The sequence below is a fragment of the Homalodisca vitripennis genome, chromosome X, assembly GCF_021130785.1.
Source record: "Homalodisca vitripennis isolate AUS2020 chromosome X, UT_GWSS_2.1, whole genome shotgun sequence".
NCBI lineage: Eukaryota > Metazoa > Arthropoda > Insecta > Hemiptera > Cicadellidae > Homalodisca > Homalodisca vitripennis.
In genome coordinates this window covers 123,104,015-123,116,979 of record NC_060215.1, presented here as the reverse complement: position 1 = coordinate 123,116,979, position 12,965 = coordinate 123,104,015, and the positions used below count along the sequence as shown (strand labels likewise).

General features: G+C 32.3%; 1 protein-coding gene across 1 annotated transcript; it reads right to left on the bottom strand.

Moving 5' to 3' along the window:
- Positions 1-3,579: 3,579 nt before the first annotated feature.
- On the bottom strand, positions 3,580-8,019 carry LOC124368591. The gene is made up of 3 exons (XM_046825832.1): positions 7,912-8,019; positions 6,982-7,047; positions 3,580-4,078 (listed from the first exon to the last, which is right to left on the bottom strand). The coding sequence occupies exons 2-3, from the start codon at positions 7,042-7,044 to the stop codon at positions 3,752-3,754; spliced, it is 390 nt and encodes a 129-aa protein (XP_046681788.1). The 5' UTR covers positions 7,045-7,047; positions 7,912-8,019; the 3' UTR covers positions 3,580-3,751.
- Between the last annotated feature and the right edge of the window lie 4,946 nt (positions 8,020-12,965).

Sequence of the window (12,965 nt, the reverse complement as noted above, 5' to 3'; positions counted from 1 at the left end):
GATCATATATTTCTTTTTTTGACTAAAAAGTTCTATCAAAGTTGCATGGTCAAAATAATTCGAAATTTTTCTTCAGAAGTGAACCATTTAATGGGCTAATGGCATGCGATATATGGATTAAAAACCAACCTTAAAAAACTATGTAAAACTTATTTTGTTATTTATCCCCTTAATTGAACTATCCTTCATCCTTATCAATCACTCTAGCAGTTCCGATGGCTCCTTCATAAGCTCCTTCCTTGTACCTGCCCACCGCCGAGCCGGTATTTACGTGTAGCGATCTCGATTCCTCGTTATTACTTGCTGTTTATTTAGCGAGAAATATTGAGTCAATATTAAATTAAGTGATTAAATATTTTACATTTAGAATTTCTTGCTACCGCCTGTTATTGGACTTTAAACATTTGGTAGCAGCATCATAAAAAATGTGCGAAGTGTGATACTGAACTGGAAAGTACTAAAGACATTGTTACTATGTACAATAAATTCAGTGGCCTATATACTAAAATCTAGCTCCCTGCTAGCTGCAGATCGAAAACCGCGGAGAATGCAGTGGCCTATATCAGCTAGCTCCCTGCATAATACATCGATAACCTCATTTCTATAAAAAGAAATTAACCGAGGCTTAATCCATTAAATTAGCAGACCATCAGTCGAAATTATGCCGCTTTGGTCACCGATTCTGAAAATAACGTAATAAAGAAACCTGAGGAAGAGATAAGATTTCAGATCTCGAAACTTAGTGTTACCAGTGTTTTATATATCACCGAACGATGGTAAATGACTGGTAAAATCAGTTTACCTTCAGTATTCTTCCATTGTCATACTTTGTAAAAAGTAATCTTGATGGAGCTGTGGGTCTGAGTTAGTGTTGGTAATTTAAGCAACTATCACTTTGACAATGTGCTGTGGTCTTATCTTACCTAGCCTTACAAGAATATGAGCTGGGATAGCTTCACGTTTCTTATATTCCACAGATAGCATGTGTCACCTGGAGAGGCCAATTAATATCTCTGTGTTTCTCGTTATTTAGGATTATATGTAAATATATGTATAGCGGGATTCTATAGCAAAACTCAACGACAATACAGTTATCTGGCCGCTCAGGGAACTAACTCATTGTTATTCAGTCTCTACATATAGAAGCCATCTTTCCCACACCAGAAAATGAGACGATGCTTTATAAATGTATAACTTTGGAAAGTATGAATGTGTGAGTGAATGCGTTATAACTAGGAGTAATTTATACCGTAATGAAATAAGAAATGATGTTTGCGATACATTGCTATGAAATGTCTGATGAAATAAAAGATATTACATTTCATTTCACTTGGACAGGTGCCTTAGATTGAGAAATAAGATTAATTCTCCATAAAACATTTATCAACAAAATATTTCATATTGCAGTTATATGGCAAATTCATGTTTTATGTTAGTTGGGAGATTATTTTAAACTGTACTACGTGTATAGTAAGGGCTGATTTTCAATTTTGAAGTATTGTGTTTGGTCACGGCCAACTACCCCCTTCCACTCATAGGATACAAGGGATAAACCCTATTGGCAGTGGATATTAATCCTTGCAAATATGCATAATGTTACATACTAAGAACTTTGCCTGTGTTCCCAAGCTGCACCATATTACAAATTCATATAAGCTCAGTGCTCATTGTTGTAAATAACAATCTTAGAAATAATAATTACAAATTTATAGGCATAAATAGTGTCCGTTATCGTCAAATACAAGCCAAATTCAAATAGAAGGTTCTTGAACACCTCGTAGTCTTATTTTGAAACACCTATTGTGAGAGCAATTGATAACCTTAGATTCTTAAATAACAAACAGCTATTAAACGTGCAAAGGATAATAGAATAGTTAAACAAAAGTCAATACTTGGATCTACGAATATACTTTGGCCAAGAAAGCTTAAATACTTAAAACTTAAAATAGGTGTAATTATTTTATTTTTAAACTGGTTCCAACATATCTAATGTGCTATTTTCACATTTAAAATAAACGATTATTATTACACTTGTGATTTACTATTACCAGTTACAGATATATACAATTTTGAAACCTTGAAAATGGCACCCATTAGAAACCAAAAGTATATTAATTATTTAAAACTTTGTTATTAACTTTATTATGTCTTTTGAATTAACTTGAAAAACTATGTATAAATTATATATAACACCCTGTATATATATATATATATATATATATATATATATATATATATATATATATATATATATATACATATACAAGGTGTTTCCTAAAGGTGTTCCAGTATTGTGGTATTTTGTTCTAGACGTAAACATTAGCAATAAACTTCATATGGAGGTATGTCCTAAAACTTTTAGTTTTCCGTCTATCTGTCTGTATGTGATTTTTACCAAAAAAGTTATATCTGTTATACCAGTAAAGATAAAGTTGTGAAACTTTGCAGTTGTGTCGGCCTTTTGTATGCCCGTTTGAGAAAAAAAATATGAACAAATTATCTTTACCCGTTTCAAAATGACAGCTAATCATAAATTTTGATGTTAAATTCCCCAAAATCGATACCCTGTATGAAACTTTTACAAGATTATTAAAATGTTGTAAACTTTATTCTAAATCTAACAGTGGTTGTTTCATTAAAATCGAATAACAAACAACTGATTAGTACTATTAAACATAATACCATGTTTTACACACTACACAACAGGAAGTATAGTTTTCTAAACTGTTTTACTCTGAACAGCTGATTTAAAGTCAATGAGCTGATTAATGTGAACAGCTGTTTATTTCAGCTATTAAAAGTTGTTTAATTCTGAGTTGGTAAAATTGGTAATATCATTATTTGCCATTCCTGTTGCTAATGGAAAGAAACTAAATCATAAACAATTACTAATTCAAACAAACAATACTTTATACTAAAGTAATTGGAATGGAGACAAAACAACTTTTACATTACAGAAGAAATAGGTTAAGTTACGTTTTAATAGTTTAAATAAACAGCTGTTCACATTAATCAGCTCATATTTATGTTTCTGGCATGGTTATTTATAACAGTTTCGTACATTGCTATTTACATTCATTAGTAAAAATCCAATGACAGATTCCTTTTTAACAAGCTAAGTAAATTATAGTATAATAATACTAATTGGTAATGAGGCCTGCCGGTGGAACTCGTATATACGTTTTTTAATTATTAAAACAAGATAAAAACTAATCACGATTATTTTATTTGTGTTGATTAATTAAATAGATTTAAAATACCACGATATATTCCAATTTCTGTAAACTTTTAGAGCCGCATACATCAAAACGGTTTTGAATGTTACCACAATAAACAATTTTACAACTTTAATAACGCTGTCACACAAGGATAAACACTGTTAAGACCTTATTTGTTATAGCAGGATTATTTGAGATATCTCTTTTATTGGAAGCATTTTTATGACACGATTTTTTATAATTTTATAATTTAAGATAAAATTTAAATCTTTTTTTATTTTTGTACAAAGGCTAAAACCCACATTTTATAATGATTACTGGAAACCTGGAAAGGTATTAGGTATTAAAAAGAAAGTCTTTGTAATATTATTAGTTCTTTTAATGATTCATTCATGAAAATACTTTTGTGTAGTGCTAAATAAAGAATTAGATAGGGAGATCCCTATTTAATGAGATCTCCAACTAAAAACCATGTATGTGCAAGGGGGAAGGTAACACGTAGGAGGTTTCATTAGTGGCATTCCTTGAGGCTTTCAATAGGGTGCATGAGCTGCTGGGAGGTAGTATGGTTGTGGTGGCATATACGGAGGGTAGGGATATTGTGGATATTGGCCTCCCGCAGGTTTGCCAACAAACCCTTGGCCCATATCACCATAGCCTCCACGGCCATGACCTATACCTGCGCCTGCATGAACTCCTAGCAGATTTGCTCCGATCCCGAATCCGAAAAGCGAGTCCGAAGAGCGAAGAGAAATTCCTTTATTCTTTGGGTTTGCTCCATGTTTGTTTAGTTCTCCTAAAGCTGGGATCACGCTGCTGGATGTTGTGGGAGGTGTTTCTATGGAGCTGTATTCTTTTTCCTGAAAATTATAAATATACTATGTGTGTGTATGTACTATATAAATATCAACAGGTACTAAAATATTGTAGTCAACATTTAATAATATATGTGTATGTGCTATTGTCACATTGTTTTACATAAATAAAACTATTGATATAATGATTATAATTTTTATAAATGTATTGTATAGATTCACTGTCTATATACAAGGTGTTTGAAAAGTCTGGGTACGGCTTAATATTTTACAAACCATAGCAGATAACATCTATAAACTTTGCACATTGTCATATGGCTATGTAAACTATTTGTCCTCACTATTACCATGACATGCCAACCATGGGGGGACGGCCCACAGAGGAAAACATGGAAATCTTAAATTAAAGCATGGGTCGAGTGATACTTCATTTTAAAGAGCTCACTTAGTAGAGTTGAATGCCACAAACCGCATCTCAAAAGGTGTATCCAATCGGAAATAGCGGGTTGTTTTAGGTACACATTGTGAAGTACATTATGCGCTGCCATTTCTGACTGGATCGTCGTATTCTGATGCGGTAGGCGGCGTTTCACTCGAACGATGCTTCAATTTAAGATTTCCATGTTTTCTTCTGAGGGCCGTCCCCCCATGGTTGGCATGTCATGGTAATAGCAAGGAAAAACAGTTTACAAGGCCATATCACACTGTCCAAAGTTTATAGCTGTTATCTGCTATGGTTTGTAAAATATTAAGCCGTACCCAGACTTTTCAAACACCTTGTATATATAAAATTCTCTAATCATAATCAAAATCATAATTTTTTAGTTTGTAAAAAGGGTTCAGAGGCGAAATTAGGGTTCACGTGGCCCTCTCTTGCATTTAATTCTCAAAAATAAACTTAATAAAAATATAAATCGAATTAAAAGAATGCGATATCTATTCCTATTACATAAAACACATGTTTATTACTCTCCACTTTTTCTGAAATAGTATTATTTATCATAATTACTCAGACATTTTATAATAGATACCTACATAATTATATTTATTTACAAATAACGTAAAGTATATGGTTCCAAATATATTTTACATATTATCATGACACTATCAAATATAAAAGGTGATTTTTTTTATTGGTGCGGTTTTTAAAACTAAATAAAAAAATGAAAAACAACCTGCATTGACATAAAAATGCATTTATTTGAACTACAGTGTCATGAAATTAACGTTTAAGAATGATTTCTGGCATATGGGCTCCATTTCGTTCGCGTAGAAAGCCCAATCGAGAAGTCCAATTTTCGAATACTGTTTCCAGCAGCTGTGGTTGAATTCCGCCAATAACTCGACGAATATTAGCTTCCAAGTCATTTAAAGTTTGTGGCTTGTCAGCGTATACTTGAGACTTAACATATCCCCACAGAAAGTAGTCTGTTGGCGTGATATCACACGACCGTGGGGGCCAGTTGACACTACCTCTAAATGAGATGATACGTTCACCAAATGTTTCTGCCAAGAGGCCAATTGTGTCGTTTGCCGTGTGGCACGTCGCGCCGTCTTGTTGGAACCAGACATTTTCTAAATCCACTTCAAGTTCGTTTAGCTGACGAAAGAAAAAGTCCCGTAACATTGCCCGATAGCGTTGACCATTTACCGTAACAGTCTGGCCAGCATTGTCTTTAAAAAATAAGGGCCAATAACACCACCTGCCCAAATGGCGCACCAAACGGTAAGTTTTTGTGGATGAAGGGGCATACCAACAAATTCTGTTGGGTTTTCATCACTCCAAATCCGACAATTCTGTTTGTTGACAAAGCCGCATAACCAGAAATGAGCCTCATCACTGAAAAAAATCTTGCCTGCGAAAGTTGGGTCACGTGTTATCTTATGTTGAGCCCATTCAACGAAATCAAGACGCTTGCGATAGTCTAATCGTTTCAGTTCTTGCACCAACTGAATCTTGTATGGATATAGGAGTAGATCTTTCCGTAAAATATTCCATAGAGTTGAGTAGTAGATCGCTAATTGCTGCGCACGATGACGAATCGACACACTTGGATCCTCTTCAACACTATGAGCAACAGCATCAACCGCCTCTTCGGTCCTTACTGTGCGGCGTCTCTGCCGATGCTTTTCAACAAGAGTGTGGGTATTACGAAAACGATTAACCAAAGCTCGAATACCTGACTCTGATGGACGATTATGAGGTCCGTAAATCGGACGAAGAGCTCGGTAAAATGCCCGAACTGAACTGCGGTTTTCAAAATAAATTTGCACTATTCGCAAACGCTCTTCTTTTGTAAGTCTGTTCATGGTTACTATACAATAATACGCACTAGACAATACAAATATCGAAATGACATAAGATAATAAACAAAGATCAGCTGTTTTATTCAAATTTAATTGTTGTGTTTAATAGTGGTGCCAACTTAAAAACCACACCAATAAAAAAATCACCCTTTAGTATAATATGAGATGCTTCAGTTTTTAATTCCATATTACTGCCAGGCTATCTCTCTTGATTATTCTCTAAAATAACAAAATTAAAGGTTACTCATTGTATAATTTGTAAGCACATTTAATTTTTCAGGAAACTCAAAGATATGGAAATTCCCGTTTTAATTATATTCCCTGACTTTCCTCGTACATAACTACGATTTCAAGAGGCTAATGATACCGATAATTAATGGTTATATATATATATATATATGTAATGCTACATAAATTTTAAAATAAATGTAATGGTCATAAGGCATCAATATAAACATATATTAACATAGAAAAAAGCAGTTTGTATTTTCTTCGGTCACCCTACCGTTGTGTATGGATTACAAGCTTTGCTAACATATTTATTACCAATATATTTTTAACGTAAATATTCATTTAAGTTGAAATTAATGTAAAATAAAATCATATGGAACGAGATATATTATAACTTTAATATTTCTTACCGTTGTATCGCAGCTAACAATCGCTACTACCAGGCAGAAACAAATAAGTTTCTTAAACATCATTTCCTGTAACAAAAACTTAAATATAATTTCCTGTAATAACTTAAACATAATTTTCTGTAATAATAACATAAAAGTTAGTTTGTTTTATCGTGGTATCTGTAATATTTTGACTTTCTACTAATTAGAACAATGATAAGCAGTTACTAAAGCTCAAATCCCACGGAGTGGCGTACTTCATCACCAAACTCGGTGTTGCTTTTGTAGAATGAAGCTGCAAGCAATATTTCAAATCTATGTAATTTTACGAGATATTGTGCTGACAGACATGCAGACAGAAATCTATTTACTTTTGTAATATATTTGAGTAATTAGGTTTATATAAAAAAACGCATTACCAACTGATTAATATAATTATTAATACTATATACATACTATTATAGGTATGATTTAATATCCGAAAATACAAAATTAAATATAATTTCTTAAACCATATTTGGGTTAACATTTATTTTACTGCATTCTTTAAATATAAGTAAATATAATACAATAGCATATTATTCCTTAGTTTTTCCTATTCGATATTCTTGCCATTTTTGTTTCCTTTGGAGTTTCATGTTTATGTAATTTAATAAGAAATGTTTACTATAACATACAAAGAAACAATAACGGAAATATATAATTTATTTTCATTTACTGTAAATAATTTACAAAAATATTTATTATAATCCAAAAATGTTTGTAAAGTTCATATTAGAAAGTTTAATATAAATATACTTTATTATAGTTTCAAAATGGTTTTACCAAATTAGTTGTCGATTATCCAAAAAATCTGTATCAAATTATATAGAAACAGGTCAGATATAAAATAAATATAATGTAGAAAATTTCAATCTGACAAAAAATATTATATAAATTATAACTACTTACGTGGTGTATTCTTGAGCGAGTGAATCGAGACTGAATGTAGTCAGAAGTATATCGTCGTCTTACTGAATGGTATAAAATAAATCCATGAATTTCCCTTGACAGTTGTGATATCAAGAACAGATATTTTCCATTGTATTTAGCCTAATTGGCGTGACCAATAATTTATGTTTCTTGTTCCGCTATTGGAAAAATACAAATGCTTAAATTAATAACGTTCGATATCAGTATGGTTGAACAGAGTTTGATAGTTTTAGTGTTCGTTTCTATAATTGAAACCTTATCGGACTAGTATGAAAGTAATGAAATATAATCATACGTGGTTTTTCATAGTTTAGCACAAAAAGTTGAACTTGCTAGTAAAAAACTTAAAAATAATGAATACAAAAGAGCAAAATAGAATTAAATTAAAATATATTTATTCATTAGATATATATACCGTGTTTCTTGAGTTTTAGACAACAAAAACATGCAACTAATTTTTTATTTTATACACACATATATAATATATATATATATATATATATATATATATAATTTATACATAGTTTGTCATTTATGTTAAGTTAATTAAAAAGAAATGAACAAATTTTAAAATAAATATAATTTTGGTTTCTAATAGGCGCCATCTTAAAGGTTTTAAAATTGTATATCTCTAACACTAGTAATATTAAATCACAAGTGTCATAATAATCATGTTTTTAAATGTGAAAATAGCACATTAGATTTGTTGGAAGCAGTTTAAAAATAAAATTACTACACCTATTTTAGGTTTTAAGTATTGAATATTTCTTGATGATAGTATATTCGTAGATCCAAGTGTTGACTTTAGTTTAACTATTGGCCCTTGGACCTTTAATAGCTGTTTGCCAATTAAGAACCTAAGGTTATCAATTGTTTTCAAAATAGGTGTTTCTAAATAAGACTACGAAGTGTTCATGAACCTTATCTTTCAATTTGGCTTGGATTACGATAACGGACACTATTTACACTTATAAATTTTCAATTATTATTAAGAATTGTATTTACATTCCATAAGCATTTGGAATATGGAGCTGCTTGGGGACACATGAACTGAAGCCAAAAGGACTTACACGTAACAGTTTGTTGGCTGACTTATCCCTAATAGGAAAACTTGTTCGAAGATTTTTATCACCGTTCAAGATCTGACTTATTAAAAAGTTAAAATCAGATTTTTTTAAAAACCTCTATTTCTTAAAGTCCGATTAGTAAATATTAAACTTATGACATTTATAATTATCTTATTTTAACATAAAATGATCTAGGTATAATTTTTATGATGATAAGATACTTATTGTACAATTAAATACTTGGTATTTGGTCTAAGATTCATCATCGATAACTTTTATTATCAATAATTAAATAATAATTCAAAATTATAGCAGTGTTTTGAATTTTCCGTGAAAATATACCGTTAAACTTTACAAAGAGTAAAACTACTGTTTAAGTACAAATTAAAAGCTTTATATTACACTTTTTGTGTTTGATTCTGTTGTACGAATACTATGAAGGTTAAGACATATAATAATATAAATCTTCTCAGGATTTTGCGCTTGGCGGTTTAGACCTATAGGTTAAGGATATCAGTATTCACAATAGGGAGTTGTGCTTTCAGGTAAGATCATAACCCCCAGAACACAAAACTATAATAATCCGAAAATATCCTCGTACAAACACACACACACACACACACACACACACACACACACACACACACACACACACACACACACACACACACACACACACACACACAATAATGGATTGCTCCCAAGAGTTTTCCAATATTTTATGATGAGAATTAACACTTTGCCTAGCACTGGCAAAACAGTGTCTGTATGATTTTTTAACAGACCTAAAGTCATTACAAAAACTGTACGTTTATCGACTATTTAGTTGCATGAATATGTTTTAGAACCTTACTTACATAATAATTATCCATGCCAAAAACTTTCCACAGTTTATAAGAAAAACCTTAATACAGAACAATTTTACACCCAATCATAAACTATTAAATGATCCAAACAACAATAAAAGATTTGGTTTTATAAGGTAAGCGGGAATTCTTAGTTGAAATTGCCTATTTGAGTGCTTGGCAAATCTTCAATAAACTAACATATCATTCCTAATGATGTCCTAATTAACGTCCTTGATGACGTAAATGCAAGTGTTGAAATAAATATGATAATAGTTTTTACATAAGCATGCCTGATTGCTCATATTTTGCTTCATTGTTTTAATAAAAAGGGCCTTTTTTGTATAGTGAAAAAGATATTTCACTATCATGCTGATTATCTTGCATGAGGCTCCATATTTAATGATATTCTTGTCTCAACCTTAATCTTTGGCATTCTCTTACCTCTCTAGTGCCAAATGACGACATTTGGAAGTATCTATTGTATACAGGGCCTTTTTTGTATAGTGAAAAAGATATTTCACTATCTTGCAGATTATCTTGCATGAGGCTCCATATTTAATGATATTCCTGTCTCAACCTTAATCTTCGGCATAAAGTTGCCTTCTCTTACCTCTCTAGAGCCAAATGACGATATTTGGAAGTATCTATTGTATTTACAGGCAGCAGAAAGTATGATAGGCCATTACATGTTGATGGGTGAGGATATATCCACTACCACAACTACCATGGGGCTTGTCCCTCCATTTCAATGCACCAAACCAAATATTGGGAGACTAAAAACCAACTAAGATCAACAACCTTCTCATTGTAATAATAAACCTGAAGTTGAAACACATAATCTGAACAGATTTATCAATCAAAATAGTGATATATTTACCTGTAGCTACCGGATTAAATACTGTTGTAGTTTTTATAATATTTAAAACAGATTTTCTGTGTACCTCTGGGTGACGTTTCATATAATTTTGAATACATTTTCGATGCGCTTTGGGATTGTTCTCAATATATGTTTTGAAATAGCACCGCTTTTAGCTTGTCAAACTTATTTTTTTGACGTTTTTTTCTATTAGAGATACTGTAGAAGGAATTGGTTCACTGCAGCCCCTTTTTTTAAATATCCGCACATACCTCAATTATACTTTTAACGGCCAGCAGGGAATAGCCATATAAGTGGCAGTTGAATGTCCCTGTCAAACTCATGATTCTACGCCGTTGGATTATTTTCTTTGGTGCTATTTTGGATCCACCGTTACTCAAACAAAGATTCTGATTTTACTTTAACAGTAGTAACTCATGAGAGAATACTCATCAGTTCAACAACCTGTCGTGCTAAGCACAATAAATAACGGCCCGTAATTTTAATTAACCTTAAATATCTTTTAACATATTAAATCCATTTTAGTATTTTTCTATTACTTATGCACTTAATGAAAATTTAGACGCTTAATAACTATCTAGATTGTCGTTGCCTAAGTCTTGTGTGTTTAACTAATCTAGATTTCACTTACCGCTTGTCGTATTTATTTAAATAGTATCGCATGTATTGATTTTTTATTATATTTATTTATTGGTTATGGTATGTTTGGAATTAAAGAAAAAACGAATACTGGAAAACCTTGTATAATATTGAACAATGTAAAATACATATAGAATAGTACTTTAAACAGTGGAAAAGACTTGGCGCTGCCTTGGAAAGAATAGTGGCGCAGTAATTAAAACGGAAGAAAATATTACGGGTGATTGTTTTTAATAATGAAAATAAATAAATAAAAAGCGGTGAGCATCTTGGCACAGTGCGTCATGTCTCGTTAACACTTCGGTAGCCAAAACCCGACTCTCCTTCTAGACCTGGTTCACCGACTGCACTCGTCTCACCGTCCCGTATGCCGGGACACACTAGGTACACCTGTCCAGGGACTCGTCACTCCGAGTGTCCCAGGGGACACACCTGGTGACTCAGTAGAGGAGATCTCTCAACAACAAGAGACAGAGCGCATTAAAAAAGAGTATCAAGGATTACTGGACCATACAATTTATTCCGACAATTCACCGGCAAAATTCTCACAGCGAATCTTCACCTCGCTTCCTTTGAACCAGATCGTCTTCGATCCGCGATAATGGACTGTGGATCTATACGAGCTGACCCTCAGACAGCGCGCTTGCCGCGCTAGACTTTGGTGTGCAGTTTGACCTGTCATGACAATCTGCCTCTTCTACTGCGTTTGTCTGTGTTCTTACAGCAATGAGGTTCTAAGTAGATTTTAAACTACAATATATTTATTAAAGACGGAAAACCATAGAACAAAAATCAATCTCAGGTGTAGCCATATGTTCAAATAAAAAGAAAAAAAAATATCCTGTATATTTTCAAAATAAATATATACAGTTACTATAAATCCAAATCAATACTTCACATACCCCATATCTACAGTATAAAATAATTTAAAAATCAAATCAGTTTAAAAAGTAAGAGAAGACGAACAGACTTCCCTTTAAAGTATCCATTTACAAGCAAGGCAACCTTAAACTCTTAACTGTCAGAGGTGATAATCACAGCCGGCACATACTGAGATTTGTGGGAGTTGATCGACTCTGCGACCTCGGTTGACGGCGTGTGCATACCGGGTCCCTGACTGCTAGACAATTTTATAATGACGGTAAGTTTTTCATAAAGCGTGAAAAATTAAATAGAAATCACTAAATGCTATGCGCGATTGTGTGCTATAGAAAGTGTATGCGTTTTGCACGTAAGAAATTGACGAACATGTTGGATGCAATATTTTAAAACAAAACTTTTTAAGGGCAAAAAACACTAATGGTTGTAAATTTGTATTTAATCTATTGTAACTTTATAATTAACTCGATAGATTTCAATGACAGACTTTATGCATTATGGTTGATTTTACTAAGGTATGCACCACGAATTGTAATTGTTTCCTTTAATGGTTGCTAAGGCTTCTGCATTTGGATATGAAAACTGATGTCTCCAATTTAGAATTGTTTTCCATACTCTGTGTGTTAATAATTTCCTGTCGCAACTGTCCAACTGTGTAATTTAAAAAGAACACAACGCTTGCTATCATAGGCATATCTAGGATAATCTAATGGGGGGAGGGGG

Coding starts and splice junctions, on each gene's coding strand:
- LOC124368591 (XM_046825832.1), bottom strand. CDS start 7,044: ATGATGTTTAAGAAACTTATTTGTTTCTGCCTGGTAGTAGCGATTGTT. Junction 4,079..6,981: donor TTGTTAGCTGCGATACAACG/GTAAGAAATATT, acceptor TATAATTTTCAG/GAAAAAGAATACAGCTCCAT.